Below are 24,219 nucleotides of genomic sequence, written 5' to 3' on the forward strand. Positions count from 1 at the left end.
GTCAATTTAACGCGGAACCATAATTCAGTCCTCTACACACAAAGTCTGTGTGTGCGTCCCCGCAGCGCCCCCCTCTGTGTCAAAGTGGTCTAAACGCCCGTGGTCACATGGTAGCAGCTGCGATTCGCTGAAGTTGTAGACAAGTTTGACAACGACCCCTCGAGAGCAGCCCAAGTGAAAGGATAGTTCGCAGAAACGGTAGAAAGTTCAGGGCGTCGCTCCGCAGGAACCATGGACGCCGTCGCCCAGGTAAGAGACAGAAGTGACGGCCGCGTCTGAGCGTCTGTCGCTGCCAGACCTACTCAGCCCTGCAACGACTTCATTTTCTTTTCTTTTTTTTTAATGCCAATGTCTTCATTTCCCTTTAGAAAGTGCTGAGTTCGGGATTCAACTTTGATTTGGGACCCTTGAAGGAGCCTTTGGCATTTATCCGTTTGCTAGAATGGGTGAGTTTACAGTATTTTTAGTAGTTTTTTTTGTTTTTTTTTACCATATGGCCTACTATAGCGGGGCGTGTTTGGACTCTCCAACTCTTTTGGCAACAAACCTTACAAATTGATTAAGCTGTTTGTCTTGTGACCATCTCCACCCGTAGAAAAGCTGAGAAACCTTTCGCTTGAACTGCAAAACCGTCTCAAATGTGGAATTTAAGTGTGCAGCGCTTCCCTTTATATCTGCTATCACGGTGGAGCTCAAGTTGTGTGACTCACTTAAGAGCCAGCGTGCTCCCGCATACCACTCTCACTGACTCGATTTGTTGAATTATGCTTGTGTCCACCCTTTACTTGGAATTTACTTTTTGTCTTAGCCCTCGTGTGGGGTTTTTAAAATTGTATTTTATTGTGAACTGTAACAGCATTCACAGTGATGGCAGCCATTCTATGAAAAATACTTCCTGTCAAATGTGTTGCGCAAAATGTTTAAGGAAATGCGTCTAGTCTAGTGTGTCATATTTCATTAGCACTCTTGAGCATCATCCTTTTCCAAAGTATCTCCTCTTATCTTCCCTTTGTCTCTGCAGCTGTTTTCCATATTTGCATTTGCTACTACTGGAGGTTTCAGCAGCACAACCAGCATCAATGTCCAGTGTCAAGGAAGTCAGAGTGAAGAAATACACGCAAACTTCAACTATCCTTTCAGGTGTGTGTAAGAAACAAATACAAAAATAGCTTGTGATGAATTTACTGGATTACTGGAAAGTGTTGTGCCTCCTCCTTGCACACAGGTTGGTGGACCATCCCTATGAAGTACCTAAGTGTATAATCAACCAAACTGGCACAGAAACCTACTACCTGACTGGAGACATGACATCTTCTGCACAGTTCTACTTGTGTGTCGGAGTGCTGTCGTTCCTCTACTGTATAGCCACACTGGTCCTCTATTTGGGCTACCAGCACGTGTACAGAGAATCGAGCCGTGGCCCCACTGTGGTAAGTTAGTTTGAATATTCCTCGTTTGTTCTGGTAAAATGTGGTCATATATTCAAGAACTCATCAAACTAAATACAATCAAAACTAATTTCAATCAAAGATATGTTGCATGTATTCTTGGAGTGACTGAATCAAATTTGATTTACTGTAGATAGGATGTTACAGGAAATGCAAAAGTGCAAGACTTGCATGCACTTCAACTTTTATTTAAATGTAGACGGTCAACTTCATTTAATTTGCACAATATTTATATATTTCTGCCTTTTTAGGTTTGCAACACATTCCAAAACTATTTAACAAGCGACTAGTAATGGGTTTGAATATAATAAATAATTCAAATGGTCATATGATGTTCAGTTTGTGCACACATGCATGTGAAAATTGTTGAATTGTTTACCAACAGTGTTCCTGATAGAAAGGGATATGCATGCACATTCCTTTCTTCATAGTGCATCATTTCACTAAATGATTCCTGGAAGGTAGAGGAATTTTCAGAGGAAAGGGGAAATAGAACCAAATGTTAGTTGATCTGATAGTGATACAGAAAGCACCAACTCAAGAAATGTCAGCCATTAACACATGAAACAACCACATGACCAAGAGATTATTTTAGGAAGCCTTGGTGAAGCACTTTAAAGCCTCCTGAAACGTACCAGTGCAATGGAAAGGAAAGCAAAAGTTTTACATTAACCTCAACAAAAGGTGGCATTTATATCTCTGGGCTCAGATGCACATGGGATGGACCCTTATATTGTGATAGCAGAATATTCCAGCTAGAAGCAGATGCTGTGTTCTCTGGTCTGCTGTAAGCAGCAAGCTCAAAAGTCATTTGTTATTGCAAAAAAAGTAAATTTAGATTTTAGAGTAAAATATTCTGCTTTGTTTATTTCAATGACATGCATGCATTTTCAAGGAGACACTGCAAAACCATATTCTGTACACCTTACAAAGGCATGGCTGAAGGAGAAGAGGGTTTGGTGTACCTGCAGTCTTTGCTCCCAATAAAGAATGTGTGAACAAATCTAAGACAAAAAGTGCAACAGTGACCCTCCATCTTGATGCTTTTGCACAAACAGAGGGACGAAGTAACACCTGACACATTTTTCACTTGTTATCCTTAATACCACAACCTCGCTTCAGTCTTGTGAGAAGAATGAAAATATGAAGATCTTTAAAGTCGCTACCATTTTTTTCTTTTTTTTTATTGGAATGTGTTGCATTTCTGAAGCGCAGGAACACATGCCTGTTAATCACTGAAATAGCTTGTGTTCATACCATAAAGAAGTTTAGGCCATGCTGAAATCCAACTAGAGGTCAGAGAGTCCATGTAACAGAGTTGTGTGAATGCAGCAGTGGGAAGGGTGTGATTGCAAGCAGTTGACGGATATGTTGTTTCAGAGAGTCTATTTATTTTAAGTTATGCAAATATGCTTTGTCTCTTTGTTCTTGAGCTTGGAGGGTGACGATGGCAATTAAACAAACAAAAAATGAAAACTTAATTATAATCAAAATATGTTTTTCCTATGTGTGTGTGTGTGTGTGTGTATATATGTATATGTATATGTATATATATATATATATATATATATATATATATATATATATATATATATATATATATAAAAACTGCAGCAACTACAGCATCACGATGAATTGTGGTCTCACCATATGACATCTGTTGCATACTGGCAGCACCAGCACACACAAGCCTTTTAGGGCTATCTTATGCAAAAAAATATGGACAAATATGCTTCCGTTGTATTGTGAAATGATTATATTCACACCTTTTTAAAAGTTTAACATATAAGCACATATCACATTTAGCTTAAAATAAATGTGTTGAGACATGAATAAAATGCAAACACTAGAAGTATCATTGCAAGCTGAAAAGACCTGAAAGCATGCACAGCTACATTCATGTTCAGTAAACAGTCTGTGTTAGTTGCCACATAATCTATTTATAGTTTTTTTTCAACCTGCCCAGGAATATATTTGTAGGTAGTGTGCCACATAGCAACAACAAAATTATCTCACTCAGTGAGAGTTATAGTCTTGAATTGGTAACCTCTTTTTTCCCACACATGGTTACGAGTTAATGACTTTCCGGCTAGGTATTATAATACAGATGTGCCATGCAGACATACTGATTTGCATTAATACTAGTAAGGTTCTGAAGTTTGTTTGTTTCTGTGCTTCTCTGTAAGGACCTCTTAGTGACTGCAGCCTTCGCTTTCCTCTGGCTGACATCATCTTCCGCCTGGGCCAAAGGCTTGACTGATGTGAAACGGTCTACCAGCCCTGCAGTCATTATTACTTTACTTGAAGTTTGCAAAAATGGAAACAACAAGTGCACTCCAGGAGCTATGCCTCTACTGGGGCGGTTACACGCCTCCGTGGTAAGTTTAATGGCAATTTTTCATGTTAAAAAACTAGACATGTACAACCGAAACCTGAGACATTCAATATATGTCTTATTATTTGGCAGATATTTGGTTTCCTAAATCTCATCCTGTGGGGAGGCAACTGCTGGTTCATTTACAAGGAAACACCTTTCCACAAATCAACCAGCCAACCTGCATATGTGGAGGAGGGAGTTCCACCATCATAACTGCAAAGTCCCCTTCTTTCAAAATGATCTAACACAGGGGTGTCCAGTTCCAGTTCTCGAGGGCCGCTGCCTGCATGTTCTAGATGTTTCCCTGCTTCAGAACACCCTGATACAAATGGCCATGTCATTAACAGACTGGCAAACCTTGACGACCAGCCGATGGTGATCCAGTAATTTGAATCAAGTATGTTGAAGCAAGAAAACATCTAAAACATGCAGGACAGCAGATCTCGGGGACTGGGATTGGACACCCCTGATATTAAGCAAGTTGTTTTGTTGATAACTATTTTTATCTGCACTATGTTGTGTCAAAATAATTTCAGATGGTACTAAAACGTTGTGGTGAGACTGAGATTAATATTTTCTTCATTAATAATAGTTCAGCCAAAAAAATAATCTTCAATAATAATAATAATGATAATAATAGTTTGCAAACAGACATTGATTTAGGAATTAGGAGCTGTGAAAAATCTTACATTTAATTTTACATTATTGATACATTTAATTTTTTTGAAGGGTCTTGAAGTCAAAAAACAAAACATGCTTTAACAGTTCTATGTCCAGGTGTCCATAATGATGTGACATCTATTTTCTTTTTCAGTTTCTACTGTGGATGTACAGTATTTCTGCTATGTATGTTGTTTCTGCCATGAGCAATATCTTTAAAAACTCAGGGCTATTAAGTGTATGAATTGCAAAGTTCTTATGTCGTGCACACATGGATGCATTTGTTGTTCACACAGCAGTTGGTATAATCAAAATTTCAGCTCGGTCCTACAAAATCTAGGTGTCAATGTGAGATTATTTCTCAATGTTGAGGGTGAATTTATTTAATCTATTTTGTACATTGCCTCCTCATTCCCTTAAAATGAAGGCACTATAACAAGTTTAAACTAACATCTAAATATGTAATTTTTATGTGAAATTTGGTCTGTTATTTCTCAAGCACGTTTGCTCTTTCTGAGTTTTACATTTATTTCTAAGGAAGAATTTACAGATGTTTTACCTTAACTAGTCAGTTGTTGCTCATTTTGGAACAACTGGTCGATCTCCGAGTTTACATGGACAGCAATATTCCTATGTTACCTTTTTATCTCATTGCTTTGAATAAGAAACTGACATGTAACAATTTTCCGATGACTTTAATCCAACTAAGGTCATATCGCGGCTAGCAGTGGTTGATTTAAACTTTGTATGACAAGTCTTGTTGCATGATGCAGACTTAAATATACATTTTTTGCACTTATACATTTTTACCACAGTTTTTATGGGAAAACTGCAGGTGGTGGAGAACATGTAAGGTGTGGATAAAAAGATAACACAAAATAATCCCAAGTGTTGCTTGATTTTTTTATTTTATTTTATTTTTATTTGAGGCATTGTGAGGTAATGATGCTTGGACCATGGAAATGATGGTGGAAACCCTGCTTGTGAACGTTACTTTTTTTTTTAGTTTTTTTTTTTATGCGTCTTTAAATGTGCTTTGGTCTGGGTTCTCCCTGCTCTTTGTTACAAGGGAAGTAGTTTAACCAGGAAAAGTGCCATTGAGATCCAAACTTTATTTCCCAAGAGCAACCCACAATGCAAGTTCTTTATTTCTTGACTGCTATGATTTCTATTGGTATATAACCTTGCCTGGTGCACAGTTTCCAGCTGGAGCCACCACTGTGCTGGTAAAAATCTCACACATGAGACTGGAGTCCCTGTTACAGTTTTAAAAGATGTGTGGATATTAAATACTGTGTCATTAAAGTGAACATAAAAAAAACAAACAAATGTTGGTATTTATGTCTGATTTTATGGTTGATAGTAGTTCACACACAGGAGAACGATCATGTCTGTCAAATAATCCAGAAATATAAACTTTTTCCTACATTGGATGTATAGTATGATTTTTTTCAGAGTGGTTTGTAATTAGTCATGACACAGAGTATAAAAATAATCCTCATTCACAATAACTTCTTCACCTTCATCAGCAGATGTATGACCATTTTTAATGTACTCATTCATAGCTAAAACTTTAATAAAACAATATTTCATCATAAACTAGAAACAAGTTGTCTGTTATGGAAATTTTACATAAATGTGTATTTGTTTTTTAAATGTACAATGAATATGCACAGTATGTATTCTGCTGCAGTGGAGGTCAGTGTGTAGTTAAATCAGAGACGTTCAATAAACTGTATAGAGTATCTTTGGTTAAATATATAAAAGTGTAAAAGCAGTTAGAGGTTTCCATGGTGATGAGTTCTGTGTTTCGGTTAAACGCTATGAATGGAGGTTAATGGTTTCCATGGTGACCTAAAGAGCAACCTTCCATCAGACTGAAAATGCACGAAAGTCTAAAAATCGCTGCTATTTAAAGAGAACCAATTTCTACATATGAAATAGCTTTACCACTGTGACGGCACAAAGGAATTTAGACACTGATGTGGCGTCATTTATGCTTTCACTGTAACGACCAAATGGGTCCTAATGCGATACAGGTTTATTGACGGACACATATACTTTACTGAAAACGTAATTTCCTTGATCTTAAAGTGGACCTATTATGAAAAACACGTTTTTTCTTGCTTTAACATATATAAAGTGGTCTCCCCTCAGCCTGCCAACTCAGAGAAGGAGGAAAGCAACCAAATTCTGCAGTGTCTGTACAGCCGCCCGGATGATCCATCCAGTGTGACGTGGCTTCTACGAACCGTTCAGATTCTGCTGATTTTCGTTACGTAACCAAAATGCAAACCACAGCCACAACTAAACACCGTGTCATAACTGCATGCTAGCGTCCGACTATCGCGTCGCACTGCGTGAAATCGGACGCTCTCTGTCCATCTCCCTCCAGCCAGCTGCCACTTTATTATTTTAAAGGTTTTTGTAGTGAAATGAGGAGGTATCATAGAGATAACTTCTCATTTCAACTAACTGGATCAGCCGTTCCTCATCCATGACTGTTTACTACAGCGCTTTCAACCAGGTTTCAATGCAAGCGACAGGAAGAAAGTAGAAGCAGGGCGTTCAACAAATGCTCAGCTCAAAACGGCGCGTCGCTGCGGCCAGTTAGGACAGTCCAATAGAAAATAAAGCAAATGAGTGGATGGAATTGATTTTGTCGCTGACGCTCGCTCGCATTGCATGCAATGAGGACACGGTAACTCCGCCGGCCGGAGCTTCCGCCATTTTCTCGTAACGGTGTATCGCGTCATTCAGGCAGCCAATCAACACAGAGCCTCATTATCATAGCCCCGCCCACTCAGAATCCCTCATAGAGAAGGAGGTTAGACACTGGGATGATAAAGACATGGTTCAGAGGCTGAGTTTCTATGCCATAATAGGTCCCCTTTAAAGTTGGACAATAGTCGTATAAATGACACTGAAACTTACATCCTCAGTTAGCCCGTCACTTATACAATAAAAAGAGATTAATTCACATTTGTATATCCTGCCAAGCCAGAAGCAAAACTGGTGAGCCACCTATCCACCTCCTTCTGAGACACCTTTGCACAAATCAGCCAGCCGACCTGCACATATGGAGCAAATAGCAGTTAGAGCATTTTAAGTTTATAATCATTATGCCGTTTTTTTTTATTTGATTATTAAATACATTTTCATAACATGGGTAACCCCTAAACCCAACTATGAACTGATGTGAAATGTTTGAGTTTTACTAGCCAAATTATCCAATAACTAAGCTAATAACAGGCCTCTCTCTTGTTGGAGGCTACAGGAAATTCCCATAACAGACGTTTAAAACCATTTTTGCCTTGTCTCCAGCTGAGTCAACTGCTGGGCTTCCTATGTGACCACATGTCTCTCAGAAAAGAAGGTGAAGACTCTTAAAACTCTTACATTTCGGACTACATTCAAAGTCACCTCAAACTGATTACACTCTTGTATTTCACTCCACAGATATGCACGTATATGTGCATCTTTCCAGGATTTGATCACCTAGAAAATGGGTCAAATGCAGAGAAATAGAATTTCCCCATTGTGGGACTCTAAGGGAAAAATTATTATTATTATTATTATTATTTTTATCTAGTACAGGGATCGGCAACCCAAAATGTTGAAAGAGCCATATTGGACCAAAAACACAAAAAACAAATATGTCTGGAGCCACAAAAAATGAAAAGTCTTGTCTAAGCCTTAGAATGAAGGCAACACATGCTGCATGTATCTATGTTAGTTATAACTGGGTCCTCGGCTGCAAATGTAGCATGCTAATGTCTTTCCACATGACTCTTTTTGTTACGCAAATCTATGGAAGAGTATTAGGGCCAAGAAGGAGAAAAATAAAAATAATATTTTAGAGAAGGAAGATTTTTTTTTTCATTATGCACTTCGAGAAAAAAGTCAAAATGTCGAGGAAAAAGTCGAAATGTCGAGAAAAAAGTCGAAATGTCAAGATTAAAGGAAAGGAAAAAGGAAAAAAAGAGAAAAAAAGTAAAAAAAGAAGAAAAAAGAAAAAAAGGAAAAAAGAAGAAAGAAAAGAAAAAGGTCAAACATTTTTGAAAAAGCTCCAGGGAGCCACTAGGGCGGCGCTAAAGAGCCGCATGCGGCTCTAGAGCCGCGGGTTGCCGACCCCTGATCTAGTAGTTTACGACCCCTGCTAACAGGTGGTGAAACCTCAGGCCTTTGAGAAGTACTGTGAAAGGTGCAGCTATCTTGGGGTTATGTAGTCAGTCATCTACCCTGGCTCTTTGACTGCCTTCCTTTGAGTGTTCCCACTTGTGTGAAGGAGCAGGGGGGCAACTGAAGGCTTGAGGGCAGTGGTGTTATCTGCCCACAATCACCAGCCAAATAAAACTTACTGTTGTGACATTCATAACTGATTAAAATGGACAGTATGGAATCACAAAGTACAGGAAGCTGTTGGTAGGAGCAGAATCCTTTTAATTAGGAGAAACCAGCCAGATCTATTCAAGTTAATACTAAGTGCACTCTTTATTAAAGGCCCATTATGTCTTAACACAGCTGGTTGAGCACTAAAAACAATGGATATCACATGCAAATGTGTCATCCTTGCCATTTAGAAGATCCAATTTAGAAGAAATACATTTAGTTTTGATGTCATTTGGAAGTTACATAAGCATGTGTTTTGTGATATCCATCTTTACAGAGGTCATTAACTGGGGGAATCTCCTGAATTAAATTGTCCTCATACAGGAATGAATACCTACAGGCAGATTTACAAAGATGTCAGTAATAAGCCTGCTACTACCTAAACCCCTGCCTGATAGTATCCCCTCTAGTTCTGACACACATTTTCTACTCTGTTGTATTTATGTAGGATTCATTCGTCCAGAACAATGAACAATTTAGTTTAGGTTTCTGGGTTCATGAGGTCATTCATATTTTAAAAGTTAGCACATTTTCTCGCAATTTTGTGGACACAAACTGGTTGCTTTTTCCAAAGAAAATATTGAAGGTTTATCTGACTTACACAATGTAAGGGATTTGGTCTATTTGTTAAAGACCAAGTCTTCTATAATAACAACGCAATTCTTATTTTTATTTCACCAGTAAAACAACTGATAATGGTCTATGTCACATTTCAATGTAAAATACCAAACTTTCAGTTCAACTTTTTGAAACGTGTGGGTTTAAAATGAATATTCCTTTAATGTAAGAGTTTGCCGAACCTGGACTGTCTACTTAAACTGCAAAGGAACATTGAGATAAAGGACAAATCAATCAAATTTGTGAGTAATGAAGTAGAAACATTGTGGAGCAGATATTGGAGGGCTATATACCAGCTCAGAGACTAAAATGTATGCTTAGTAGATGGGAAGTTAACAATCTTGCACTTGCAATTATTAGGGAACTGTATGTATATGCATTCAGTGAGTTACCCACTGTGGATTCATTTTGTGAAAAGTTAAGGTAGGAGGTCAGAGGACTGCCCACCTGAGAACTGAAGCCACAGGAATGACTAGAGTTAGCGGCTGCTTAGTGGGTTTATCTTGTGCAGAGCCTTGATGAAAGAGTGTTGAGGATCACTATCAACATGCACCTCATTTCCACCTGGCACCTTTACAAATTTTCATACCAACAGATCAAGTACATCGATCTTTAAGTTGGTCATACTCGGATGTAAATTCTCCCTCCGTTTTATTTGCTGACATGACTGTGAAAGTTGACAATTTTAACTCTTTAAATGCTAGACCTATTTTATTTAATACATCAGTTTCTGACACCTTTGTACCACCCACAATGTAAAAAAAGGGGGTGGGGGGATGGTAGTTTTATACAAACCAAACAATTATAAAAAAAATTAAACAACTATATAAAGTAATACACTAACTTACCTGATGTTTTCATAATGATAAGAAAAATAATTACTTAGAAATTGTTTAATACAAAATTGGAAGCGTTTTTCTGATTTAATTATAAAATTAACAATTACATTTTTTTGTGTATGTGTTATTTCATATGTCAGCCATTAAAAGGTTAACAATGTAGGTAACATGTTTGATCTTTAACATTTCAGAGCTGGAATTTAACAGAAAAATGTAATAGTTGCAGTGCCAGACTTATGATTTCACATCCTAGCAATTTATTGTGCTTAAAACGAATTAAAAACCTAATCATGGATTTCATTACGGGAAAACAAGTACTGTGCCCTGTCAACATAAATAAGATTTATGTGAATCTTTTTTCAGTGGACGATAAACACCAGAAAGCACATCAGTGCCTCTACTTCCCGGGGACTTTTAGAAAGAGCCAGCTGTTTGAGAAACTGCTGTCATGCCTCTACAGCTGCTCTGCTGAAGGTTTGCTGAGCATTTACATTTTTATGTGGTTCATCAGCAGTTTCTTGAATAACTGGCTGTGTCCTGTTGGTGCTGACTTATTACAGTTTTTTTTTCTCTCTCTTTTTTCCCCACCCAGGAAAAGAGCATGAGCTGAACAAACAACAGTTCTCGGTCCAGAGGGGAAGAGGCTGTGCAGCTGGGAGCTTTTATGCAACGTAAAGGGCAATGTTAGAAATGTTGCACAATATTTTAGCCCTTATTTATTTATTTTTTTATTTTTTAGAGCTTAGATCTCCTATGATTTCTGACAGAAACATGCCAGATTTTTGACTTCATTTTGCTTAATTGTACAATTTCTCTTTTTTTCTTTTGTGAATCCATCCACCAGCTGCAGAAAGCATCAGAAAGGCCGGGAATCATTAATCTATTACTAGTGAAGCAGACAGCAGTCTCAGCAGATCAAGATATGGATCAACATTCAGTGACTTTGAATGCAAATATAACAACCCAGGGGAGTAAATTCAGCATCAACAGACTCATCCTGACGTATGTAGTGTAATTCTTAAATTAACAGGTTGTTTTGAAATTAACATCAACATAATGAAAACACGTGTTAAACAGTAACTTTAAACAATATTGTTCAGATAATACCTTCCGGTTTTTTTCCAATTTGAGAATTTGTTTTCATACAGAACCTGCTGGTCTTGGAATCCATTAGAAAGTTTAGCAGAAGAGGATTGTAATGGTGCTGCGGATGTGGTGGTAGCCTTTTAACCAGAGCTAGATGCCAAGTGAAGATAGTAAGGGAACTGAAAAGGAGGAAGCCACAGACCTTCCTGCTGCACAGTAAAAATATCTTAATGTCTGCTCTTGGTAGTTTTGTACTTTTGGGGTGTGAGCTGGGAGTCAGACACTGGGTTGCAGTGTCTTCACATTTGATTGACATTTGCACCACCTGTGGTTACCCCTCAGTGATGGAGTGTCATGTCAGGGTTCATTTGTGAAAGTAGGTGTTCTTGCTCCTCAGACCTGGAACTGAGGTCATCTATTTGACATACAGGCTACATGAAAGCTGCTCAGTGAGTTGGAAAACATCCAGCTGTGACTTATGTTGTGTTGCTCCTTGAAGTAGACAAACAGACAAATCTGGCATGTCAGTTATTCTTAAGAAAATTGATCAAATCAGGATGTTATATGTTCACACTTACTGTTTTTCCCTTTGTTTGGTCATCAGAACATCAGACTTTTCTCTCTTTAGGTAAAGTTTCCTCAATTTTATGGTAAAAGCTGTAGCTCAGGTGGCAAAGTGGGCTGGGGGTCACACGACCGTTCAAGCGGCTTTGGTGAATACGCTGACCATCCACATCGTCCCTTACGTGCTCACCAAAGTGTGATTTTGGGGGAAAAAAAAACCCCAAATAAAACAGCATATCGATAAAAATGAAAGCGCTGTATGTTTGCATAAACAGATGAATGATAAACAGTTTGTAAAACTGTAGCACCTAGTTAGGCATTACATTTATTTACTGCCTTACTAGACTCAAAATAAAACCTCCAGTGTATTTACCTACTTCCTACCATACAATTAAGGGGTGTAACTTTAAAACCTAAGCAGGCATTTGTTTGGTCTCAGCCATGAGATGCTGGCTAACATATGGAGGACTCAGCTATGTGCTCATCAGCGTCAATAAAGTCCTGGCTGCATCATCAGAACAGAGGAAGAGAACAACTGCATGTTGGAGAATTTCTTGTTACATAAATTGTGGGAAATGCAAGAACATTATGAGCTTCATGTTTTTCCTTTTATTTTTCCAGGACATTGCCTCAAGTATCATCAAGTCTCAGGTCACGTGAAGCCTCATCTCCAGCCAAAACTAAAGTTGCATGAGTGGAGCTAAGGCAAGATGGTAGCACAGCACAGAACTTTGAGAAGGTCACACAGCGGTGAGGACAGATGCCCCAGGTCGCATTGAGGTTCATCCCGTTCATGAGAAGGGCATCCACAAGTTCTTTCCTCAACTCAACGCTCTCCTCACAGCTGAGAGAGGCCCCCAGAAAATGGTGGACGGTGATCATGGGGGTTTTGCTCAGAAGGTTTTGGCATGTCACCCTCTCACTTCCTCTCTTCACAGAACTGAAGTATTTTTCTTTTTCACCTTCCTGCACAAGTATATCATAGACGGGAGAATTTTGAGAGTCTTCTTGGTTGACATATGGAATAAAAATGTGGACCACTAAACAATCCCACTCTTTGCAGACAAAAGAGATGGTTAGAAGTGTCCTGGTTTCTTCTTGATTTTTTCCTTCATTTTCATCAGCAGCTTCCTCCCAGTCAGGGTTTTGGGGATTCTGCTGGAGCCGGCCATCACTGGGTGAAATGTAGGTTAACAGTCCATCACAGCTATTATTTTCAAAGTAATTTTTAATAATGACAATAATAGACATTTTTAAGTTATTTGCATCTCATCTCACAACTTATAGAGACTTAAGCTAAATAAATAAATAAACTTCAGAGAAGAGGTGTCCAACAGGTCACCGTTCCAGCCAGTATCAAGTGTGTAAAACTTTTCACTTTTACTGTATGTGTGTGAGTTTTGTGATTATCTTTATAATGACACATGTATGTATACACGTATATATATATATATATATATATATATACACGTGTATATATATATATATATATATATATATATATATATATATATATATATATATTACAACCCCCTGCTTACTGTTGTTTCTCAGTGGTTCTCTAGGAATAAAACAGTTCTTGCTTTAATCACTTTCAGTTTTCTAACACTAGATGGTGCCAAGTAATTGGTGAGACATTCTTCCCAGCTTTTAAAAGCTTACATCTGTAAAGGCACTGGGTAAATCATCCAATAATAATAATAATAATAATAATACAACCATTTTAAATGTACTATGTCACCAGTCAGTAATTTGAAAGAACTGATCGGGAAAATCCTCCAGCACATCCCACTTTAAAAAGTAGAATGTAAACTTAGCGTTTATCATGACTGCTGAGCATCTTTTAGTTTTTAATCATTCACATAGTTGTATAAGCCAAAAAAGTCATTTGTTTAAAGAAGCAAGGTTCTCTATTTATCTTAATGCCATAATGGTTCATGCAAGAAGATGCCAGTAACATTTCCCACCAGTAGTGCACTACAAAGGTTTACCAGAAGATGGTGTTAAGTCATTAATGATGCAGCATCCTTTGCTGCACCTGACAAAGTATCAAAACCTCCAAAACGTGTTCAGCTAAAAATAAATAAAAATGAAGTGTGAAATGGTAAATATGGCCAACATTTAAATTACACGAGACTCTCTATCCACATAGCTCTCACATTTCTGTTCTGTGAAAGATTCAGTCATCAGACAATCACATTATATAAAACACCTGCACATTCTATGTTTCCATGTCAGTGATTTTAGTAAAGTCAACAAGACTTAATAGTATTCCAGTTGGCTACACAAGCAGGTTAAAGCTTATTTCTGGTACATGCAAATGAAAATGGAGACGGCACATCGTGTATATATCTTTTATTAAGTTCAGTCATTTTCTTTAATGCCTACTGGTTTTCATCTACAGTATCCTGCAGTCAAAGGAGCTTTTAAACATACCATGCAAAGCCATTACACTTTTGATGCAAGGCCTTTCAGATTTAAAAAGTTATTTTTTTCATAGCAGTGACCAACCATCTCAACTTTGTACCTACGGTCAATATATGTAGTGCTTTTCACCGCTCTTGTCCTGTGGACGCTTGTAACAGCACTCTGTTTGAGCAGCCAGCTTTTAGCGCCACCACCTCATGGTTGTTCCCCTAATTGCTACTTCATGGCCAGATGAATGGAGATGTGTGCTGAGGGTGGTGGGAGAGTGCCCTCTTCCCTTACCTCAGAGGACCGGGTGAAAGTACCAGTACTGCGAAGAGCAAAGGTCTTAAAACCAAAGATTACGCTCTTCTTGATGCTGCAATTATCAAAACCCTAAAATGACGTACTTGGGTTTCACGTCAAATTATTTTAGAAATGACAGTCCTGAGTAATCTCTTTACTTCATGTCACTCAAACCTAGTCAGGTGTCAGGACTTAATTTGGGAGAATTATTTTATTTTCCCAAATCCCTGGTTCTCCCTACGTCATCTGACATAACATCAATCTGCTAAAGCACTGTGTTTTTAATTGCTTATGGCTTTATGAGCAAAGTCAAATACTGACTTAAAATAACATGTGGCTACATACAAAACTCCCTCCTAATTAGGATGTATCGTTCTGTTCATGTTGTTTTCCCATGGCTATTCGTGTAAATGGCATGTTTAACCATTTTCGTCACTGGTCAAGCATGGGATACACCCCTTTCAAAAAAAGAAAAAAAATCCATCACCCTGCTTAAAAAATAAACATTTATAATAAGACTTGGATGTTGTAACAACTAACAGTAGCACAACAGCAGACAAAATGCAAAATGAACCACACTGGAATTTACAAGAATATAGTCAATACACTGGTAAAACATAATACACACTAATCAATACTGAACACAGAAACTGAGTCTCAATACATACATACATATATATATATATATTTATATATATTTAGTATACAGTATATAGTTATAGAGGAAGGCAGATTTGCTTTTAGGGAGAACAAAGCCACTCTTCTCTATGCTAGCATTTAACTCTTCTCTATACAAAATCGCAACATATATTTTGAGTGACGACATGGAAAACTAGACCACCACCCACCACAGCAAATGTAATTAGACCGAGACCTCTCCACCATTTACTGTGTCTGAGTTCCCTCTCATCTTGTCCCGGGGCCCGCCCTGAAATCTGATGACACATTCACTTGGTATAAAAGGTAAAACAAAAAATGTGACAGATTCTCAGCCGAATGCAGTCAGTCTGCAGTAGTCCTAAATTTGGCGTTACTTGAGCACGTCTGTATTTCTTTGCTGCCGTCTATTCCTCCAACCTGGTATCTGAATGTGTGACTGACTGAAATGATTCACACACCACCTCTCTGTCAAGTGTGACTTCCTTTTCTCACCCACACAGGAGATGCTGGGGTGCACACAGCAACTGTGAATATTGCACCGATTTTGCGTAAAGAAAATCCAACATTGCACCCAGAAATGTGTAAATTGATTTTGAGTTGCAAGGTTTGATAAAAAAAATGATATCTATAATTAACAATCCTGTTGAGTCGTGGAACTTTTAGTACAAGAACTGAAAAGTATGACAGATGCTTAGATTATACAGTCCAATACGCTCCTAATACATGACTCAGTTGGAGAGCAAATGCTCAATGAAAGCTCCAGGCATTTCCCTCATAAACAAACTGCAGACTAGTTAAAGGGCATCACAATCATTGCCTGGTTGAATGATTGCTTTTGAGATTAAGAAAGGGCAACTTCATAATGACAGAACTACACAAAGACAGCCAACACATCTGGGCTGAATGGAGGCTGTCAGAATAGATGGAGAGAATGCCTTTGTGTCACTGTGACTCACGATAACACATCGACACCCTCCAGCTCAGAGAGACACGGAAAGTAGAGGGAGACTAGCTCCCATCAAAGGATGCAATTAGCATTAAGGGAAGGCTAGCCTTGTTAAACTGGGACATGAGCGCCACACAATTCAATGAAATCTGCTTATGCCAAAGTCAGCCCTCACTTTAAGACTGTTAATAGAATATGCACAGCATATCTTGCAAGGATAGTTAATTGAACAGCCCGCTGCTTTACTGGTGAGTACCCGTCAGCAGCTACAAATACTAAAAGAAGCTTTTTCTTTTGCCAGAAATGTACAACTTCATGAGTATTGTTCAAGCATCATTTCAGGTCAGAACCACTGATGTTTGAATGTCATTCAGACTCCACTTATTCCCAGTCTATTAAATGCATGTTGTATTTAAGCCAGCAAAAGAAAAAAAAACAACTACATTTAAATGTGACACCGGGAACTATCGCGCCAACAAGATTACACACTTAAACCTGCAACATACTGATGATGTCCGGATACAGTTTGGACTTTTCAACCAGGACAAAGGGTATTACAGTTATCTGTGTAAGCTGTGCACATGTTCCAGACAGAAGGAATACGATAAATGTAACGTTTGAGGCTTAAGCATCCTTTTGGTATTTTACACCCCTGTGTTGTCACTGGCTGAAAGTTTTGCTTTTAACCGGGCCAAGTGACAAAGTTAAAAAGAAGTGGCACCTCAGTAGGTAAAAACTAGGAGCTCCCTTTGTCCTTGTAGGGACTGGGGGTGTTTCTGTGTACAGAACTGAGACAATAGGTTGATAATCAGTCAAAACAAAATACTTCTCTGCACATAATGTGCGTCTGTGGGAGGCTTTCCGTGTGTTTCCTTGTGCAAGGCTGCAAATGTCTCTTTGGGGGAGTTATTACTGTATATAATAACTAAAAGGGTACTATTTTGATACACAGTTAATTTATACTGTAGGCTGATGAATAATTGTGTACCATACATTTGGGTTAACTGACTGTATAACGTTATAAGGAAATATATATGATACATAAATATCAACCAAGTATCAGTGACGAAGCAGGATGAAAATGACCCGTGTTGGGCTTTTTTCTATGTTTAGCATATGAGGAATCCATATTTCCTGCACCGCAAAAACATTTATCGGGCCGGGATCTCATTTAATGTGTTTTTATAGCATACTGTTTGACTAGATGAGTCAAGTTTGAATTACGCCTGTGTTTATAGCTTGGTGACATCAGACACTGTCTCTGTGTTGAGGAGAGGGGGGGTAAAAGTATCTGTGCTCTAATATTACCCAAAGATGCAATCTATTCTAATCCTTCATAGTAAATATAATTATTTATCAGCCAAGGTGTCAATATAAATGAGATATGAGCAATTATCTTTCACATAAATCAGTTTTCAATCTGTGTATTTTATCACACGTTTTTGTAATTTAAACAGATCCCTTCCTGAGTGCTGATATCAACAACATCTAAGACTCGCAGTTTCCACTGTCCATTTTTGCTGCTATCCCTTCACAGTATGAATAGTAATTGCTACAAATTAAAATGCTGGAAAAGTCTTGCTCAATGTCCTTTTTGACGACAAGACAGTTTGTTTTTAAAACTCCCTTTGTGATCCTTTTCTCCGCTTGCTTGCAACAACCTCCCTCTATTATTTTCTAACGGAAAGTTACAGTCACTGTTTATATTAGCTAAATCATGGCTCATGTTGTATATTGTAGATTCCGTCATGTGGCATCAATTTCGTCTTCCAACGTCATCTTAGACCACCATAGGAGTGTCTGAGAAGACAGAGCTAATGGACTCTGCTACTGATTTCTTCCTCTTCCCTTTCATTAGAGAACCAGCCTCTGCGTCCAGATCGTCGTCGTCATCGTCCTCATCTCCATTGGGATTCAGCTTGCCATTCTGGCCCTGCGAGTCCTTGGAGTCTATGAACCCCACGCGCCTGTTGATATCAGCCTTAAGCGCTGGGTCCTCGTGGGTGGGCGTGACACTGAGCATCGAGGAGTGAATGCTGTCGTCGCCCCGATCCTTATTCTTGTTAGGACAGCAGAAACAGCGGCATGGCGTCAGGTAAAGGTACATAAACACCAGCACCACACTGGCCAGACAGCCTATTAAGGTGGTGTAAGCAGTGTTAAAAGCCTCCCCGCTCCCATGCATGGTGAAGTTGTAAACCTTAAGCACCACGTAGACAGTCTCATTGAAGGACTCACTCATACCAAAGCATGTGTAGGTCCCAGAATCCTCAGACTTCACTGAACTGATCTGCAAGCTCCCATCTGGTAAGACCTTTGCTGTCTGGTTGCTTCCAGGTGTCACCAACACATTACTGGGCGTTGTCCAGGTTTTTGACATGTCCCTGTGTTTGGTGTCACAGCCCAGGATCATTGTTTGCTCCAGAAAAGCCTCTTCATCCACCTCCTTGAATGTGCTGCAGTTCATACTTTCACCACTGAGTTCAAAAACACCTACTCGGATCTTCTGAGGGCCCGGCAGTATACACGTGTAGTCGTCTTTGAAGTCGATGGCGGAGTTGAGTTTTCGAATGTACCAGTGGGACAGGAGCGTGTAGAGATCACAGTGACAGAGCAGTGGGTTATTGTGAAAGTAGAGGCCGTTTTTAAGCCAGGCGGGCAGGATTTGAAGTTCATCGATGGACAACACTTTGATCTTGTTCGATGACACATCCAGGAGGCTGAGCTTTTCCAGACGTGACTTTTCCTTGACCAGCTCCACAGGGAAGCGGGAGATTTGGTTTTGGCTGAGGTACAGCTTCTGAAGGTTGATCATGGTAGTGAATGCTGAACGGTCGATTTGTGAAATTTGGTTATTGTAGAGTAAGAGGACCTCCAGGTTGACCAAAGGCTCAAAGACAAACTCATCCAACATCTTCAAATTGTTGGAGGACAGGTCCAAGTAGCGCAGGTGTTTCACATTTGTGAATGCCTCTGAAGAGAGGAAATGTAGACCGTTGTGGCTGAGCAAGAGATTGTGGAGATTCGGGAGCTTGACTGGGGTCCATTCGGCTCGCAGCCGCACTATCTCATTGTAGCTGAGATCCAACACGGATGTGTAGTGCGGCAAACCGATGGGGATAGTGGTCAGATTCATCTTGGAGCAGCTCACTATGTTTGAAGCGCAGATGCACATCTTATGACAGTTTAACGTCGATCCCGCTGCCTCTGGAGGACGGAGGAGAGCCACGGAGAGGAAGAGGAGCAGGGCCCAGCGAGGTAACGTTTCCATCAGGCTCTCACCTTTTCTGCTGGAACGCTGCAACATCCTTACAGTTCTTCTGAAACCAGGAAGACGTTTACTACGATCCCATTCTCAGAAAAAAGGTGTGGAAGAGCAGCTGAAGGACTCCCAGGCACATTGCTGATTGAAGACTGAAAAAAGCAGAAAAATGCTTTTAGACATGGATAAAAAAAGAAAAAATGAATGAATGCAGATTTGGAAAATATCAAGACGCCTGCATTTAAATTCATTTGAAGTTCAAGCTGTTATACATTAGACATGAAAACCCCCCAAAAATTATTTGAACTTGACATCCCTCCCTAATTGAGTAATTGCTCTTTTAACACTGAGACTAACAGGGAAATTGATGCTGAATGCATCTGCTGTTTGCAACAGAAACATTCAGAAATACAGTCACACATTTTTTGAACAGATAAGTAATAATCATGGACTATATGGCTAATTTAAGTCAAAGTCCTTATCTTAATGTGCATAACACTTCCTGCTGTTCAATTTCTTCCTAAACTGTCTTCCAAGCGCGCATTCAGCAAAAACTTTCCCCTGCTGCTTTGCCTGCCGTCCTTTAAAACAAATACATAGGCACAAACCCGGTACGTACTCACACTAACCCATGTGCATTCAACTCCTGGAAGACATGGCATTGATTTTTCTCCTTTGCCCATGTTCCTGTCTCCCTCGCCATCTCTTTATGTCCCTGACACACAGAGGAGTCCAGCTGCACACTGTCACCAAATACAACAAATACAAAGCCTAAAGGGCAAACACACGCACAAGTAAACCATGCAAATATCTACGTCCTGTCATGTTCTTAAATGTAAATGCCCTTGCCCATTTGTGGGAGAGCTGTGGAAGAGCGTTGCATTGCACCATTTCTACTGGAGAACAGCACAACACAGAAACATGATGAGCCCAGTGATGGAGGGAAAAACACTTGCCTTCAACCGGGATGCAGCAGAGACGCCGATTCCATCAAAACAGCTCCTGGTTTGTTTACAGTGCTGCAGCATACAAATATCCTCCGTCTGACTGAGCTTCCGTGTCTGCTGTTGAGGACAACTGATGCAGGGAGGGGGAGAGAGCTGGGGAGATGCGCTGGCCAAAATAATCCCGGACCACGAGGCATCCAGTAACCGGTGCAAAATTACCAAAAAAAAAAAAAAAAAAAAAAAAAGGGGAGAAAATTATGTAAAGGACAAAAAACACGCGTTCATTTGACAAACAAGAGTATATAAGGCATCTCTGTTGTAATCAGACGCCTTTGGTTTTAATTGTTCCGCGCCAACATCCGCCTCCTGCACACAATCAGCGCATCTTTTGCGGCTCCGGCTAAAGTCGGGTGTCATCAGTGGCCATGGGGAGGATTGGGAAGCAGATGTCTGTGCACGACCCTCGTCCCCGCGGCTCCGCAGGCCTGCAGCCTCTCCGCTCCGTCAGCCGCCGCTGCTGCAGTGGCGGACGTTTCTCGGCACTGCGCTCAAACCAGGAGACGCCGTTTACCGACAGTGACCGCGCCAAAGACGCACTCAGAACCATAAGAGCAGGAGATGCATCTGTAGTAGACTAATAGCATTATAAGTGTGTTTTTTATCTCTAAAGGCAGTATAGGCGTCTAACAGTCTGATATACACTTTAAGAAAGACTTCTGTTGCAACTCAAGTAAATGTTCCATACAAACTTATTTATCCTGATTCAGGTATGTTTTCTCTGCACATTGATTTTTTATTTTTATTTTATTTTTTGTACATGTAAAAAACAATACTTCAAGAGAAGTTTAAGAAAACAAAACAACAAAACAAAGAATTTCATCCTTTAACACTTGATATCTTAATTTACATGTGCAAAAAAGGAGTAGGAAGAAGTGTAAACTTATTTAATCCTACCCCCATTCACTATCATTTAACCCGTATTTATAAATACTCACACACTGTACTCACACTGCTAAATAACAGTATTATAATTATTATTATTATTGCTATTATTATTATTATTATTATTATTATTATTATTATATACTGTAATTATACTCACACACATACCTATACATACATACACATAGTTGAATATTTCTATATATTTGTACACACATGCCCATATAAATATTTATATAAATATACTTATTTACACTATACTGTCTCTGTTAACTGCATCTGCTCTTCTGCTCTATATCTATGTATATATCTACACACACACACACACACACACACACACACACACACACACACATATATATATATATATATATATATATATATATATATATATATATATATATATATATATATATATATATATATATATATATATACATACATACACATGCATACATACACATATAATTAGCTGCCCATTTCTACCCATTCACCCAATAGTGTTATCTGCAGGCCCCTAAAAGCCGCTAAACCCCTTCCTCTTTGTACCTCGTGAAAATCATGTTATTAATGATTCAAAGAAGAAGAAAAACACTTTCATTTATCCTTTACCTGTCTCTTGAGCTCTATCGTCCCCACAAGCCAAACTTGAAATCTTTATATCCTGACTCTGACCTGAATGATGCAGGCAGTGTTTGTGTGTAATTGCATTTGGCAAATGCAGGTCATAGCAATTTCAGTAGTCTAATTAAAGTGATAACCTCCCTGAATTTCTGTGATTAAGGCCTATTTTACTGGTAAGGCAATGCAGCGTGAACACATAGCTGGATGAATACAGGTTTCACAACATGTGGCTGATCTGATACAAAACTGTCACATTTCCCCCCGCTTCTTTTCAGTCCATCATTGTGTACCATCTGACAGCTGGGTGTGTATCAACAGTGACTACTATTTTGTCTGAGTAGTGCTCCTATTTTTATTTCATTGTCATATATATGCGTCACCTCATTAGATGCATTAGATGGATCCATTAGATGAAAGGAAGAGCAGGAGATTGCAGTGCAGCGCACTGGAGTTCTTTCTGGTGAGAAACAGGAGGAGCCAGGCCTGGATACACCCCACGGAGCCCAGAATCGCCAAGCTTTTAACTCTATGGTTCGAGTAGCAGATCAAGCAGCCAACTAGCAGTCGGCTAGCATAGACTCTGGCATCAAGGTGATGAAGATGTAACTTGAATCATCACAGTCGAAAGGTGGCTTGAGACACTGAGCACCATATGTAGGGGGCCGGTGCAAACCTGTATCTGACCTGTTTCCCTTGGTGCCAGACTTGGTGCTTCAGGTTGATCTGGGGATACAGCTCAGGTTCCCAGACTCCCAGGTTCCCAGCTCGCTGTTCCCCAGGAACCAGGAGCTGGTGGAGCAGCAGAAGAGAGCAGCTTGGAAGACAAACTGTGAGCCTGCTGAGGTGTAGAGGCTTTGGTGGCAAGTCATGTAGAAGGTCTATACATTGCTTGGGATCATTGGGGGTGGCAAGATGATAGCCGTCAAGTCCAACATGGAAGGAGGAGCGAGGGCCTCCAGACGGCTGTGCGAGGTGAGGCGTGGGCCAATGCTGATGGGAAACAAGTCAATCTGATCATCCCTGCCTGGGTCAGCTAAGTGAGGGTGTATGATGTTGACAGATCAGAAACACCCAGTGGTTTCCAAGCATATCTGAGGATACACAGATATGCTTGGACGCAGACATACAGTAGGTTTTCAGATATCACAGTGGACCATTTTTTGTAATTATTTTGTTCAGTAGTGAGTGATTTATGTTGAACATGGTTTTGTCAGTTTATCTGCGATTGATAAACTGATGCTTTAGACTTGGATTTTCTCACCGTTAGTAGTTGTAATTGTATCCAGTTTTGAAGTGAGAGATCTAAAACGTAAAGGGTAGATATAGCGGCGAAAAAAAGAAACTTAGCTTGAGAGCATGTATTGTATTACCTGATGTGACAACATCATCATTAACACAATGGTGTCACTGTGTTTGGGGGTGCCTTAGTCTGAAAAGATATATTTCAATGAGCCATTCAAATTAGCAGGGTAGTGTGACACCACAAACCCATATCAGAGCAAAACGATGCAGCCTCCCCACGCTTGTGTCTATCCAACTCCACATCATGCTGCATTTGCCTTTCCTCAGAAGTGGGAAGTTGTAAACCTTCGCTCACACATCCTCTGTGGATGAATCAACAGCATTGTTTGACATGATTTTGAATGGGTTGACATCAAGCACTGCAGAATTGAATTGTGGTTAGCGTTTGGAAATGTTGCTCTTGTTGTAAGCTGAGAACAGTCCAGCTTAGCATTCATTGACATGAACATCAGCCATGTCAAACGTGGATATTAAAAGGGAACTTTTATTGTGTGTGGTATTTTGACCTGAGCGTGTCACAGACATTTCAGACAAAAGTGTGAAAACCCAACCCAATTTGAAAAAAAAATTAAATAACAGAAATAAGTCTCATTTAAATATTTCTGGAAAGATTCATAAAATTCTTTGTTAGTTTTAATTTCAGTATCTCAGCATTCCACTTTATCAGTCAACCATCCTATGGATGTCTCCCTCAGGGGGGCGGATGGCACCAACGGTTTCAGCTTTACATTCTGAGACACTGTTCCTTATGTAGTTGATGTGTGTTGACGGAGCAGGGAAAATCTTTTTTTATAATCCTACCAAGGGAGCCCACCCACAAGACACTTTTTGAGATGTTTT

At 39.5% G+C, this 24,219-nt stretch overlaps 2 protein-coding genes across 5 annotated transcripts; one reads left to right on the top strand and one right to left on the bottom strand.

Annotated features, from left to right (window-relative positions):
* Positions 1 to 90: 90 nt before the first annotated feature.
* Positions 91 to 5,367, top strand: sypl2b (synaptophysin-like 2b). Its single transcript, XM_061736295.1, has 6 exons — positions 91 to 249; positions 369 to 446; positions 1,022 to 1,140; positions 1,226 to 1,430; positions 3,635 to 3,826; positions 3,916 to 5,367. Exons 1-6 carry the CDS (start codon positions 232 to 234, stop codon positions 4,036 to 4,038), a joined length of 735 nt encoding a protein of 244 aa, XP_061592279.1. The 5' UTR covers positions 91 to 231; the 3' UTR covers positions 4,039 to 5,367.
* An 8,963-nt stretch (positions 5,368 to 14,330) lies between these two features.
* On the bottom strand, positions 14,331 to 21,030 carry amigo1 (adhesion molecule with Ig-like domain 1). Of its 4 annotated transcripts, none has more exons than XM_061736297.1 (2): positions 20,521 to 21,030; positions 14,331 to 19,716 (listed from the first exon to the last, which is right to left on the bottom strand). In XM_061736297.1, exon 2 carries the CDS (start codon positions 19,607 to 19,609, stop codon positions 18,083 to 18,085), a length of 1,527 nt encoding a protein of 508 aa, XP_061592281.1. In that variant the 5' UTR covers positions 19,610 to 19,716; positions 20,521 to 21,030; the 3' UTR covers positions 14,331 to 18,082. The 4 variants fall into 4 exon arrangements, with proteins under 4 accessions (XP_061592281.1, XP_061592284.1, XP_061592283.1 ...); XM_061736300.1 differs by lacking the exon at positions 20,521 to 21,030 and adding an exon at positions 20,194 to 20,298; XM_061736299.1 differs by lacking the exon at positions 20,521 to 21,030 and adding an exon at positions 20,188 to 20,273.
* Between the last annotated feature and the right edge of the window lie 3,189 nt (positions 21,031 to 24,219).

The sequence above is a fragment of the Cololabis saira genome, chromosome 12 (genome assembly GCF_033807715.1).
Source record: "Cololabis saira isolate AMF1-May2022 chromosome 12, fColSai1.1, whole genome shotgun sequence".
Taxonomy (NCBI): Eukaryota; Metazoa; Chordata; class Actinopteri; order Beloniformes; family Belonidae; genus Cololabis; species Cololabis saira.

Excerpts from the sequence above, each read along its gene's own strand:
- sypl2b (XM_061736295.1), top strand. Across the intron at positions 1,431-3,634 it reads CGAGCCGTGGCCCCACTGTG|GACCTCTTAGTGACTGCAGC; the intron begins GTAAGTTAGTTT and ends CTTCTCTGTAAG. Across the intron at positions 3,827-3,915 it reads GGCGGTTACACGCCTCCGTG|ATATTTGGTTTCCTAAATCT; the intron begins GTAAGTTTAATG and ends ATTATTTGGCAG.
- amigo1 (XM_061736297.1), bottom strand. The coding sequence starts at position 19,609 with ATGTTGCAGCGTTCCAGCAGAAAAGGTGAGAGCCTGATGGAAACGTTA.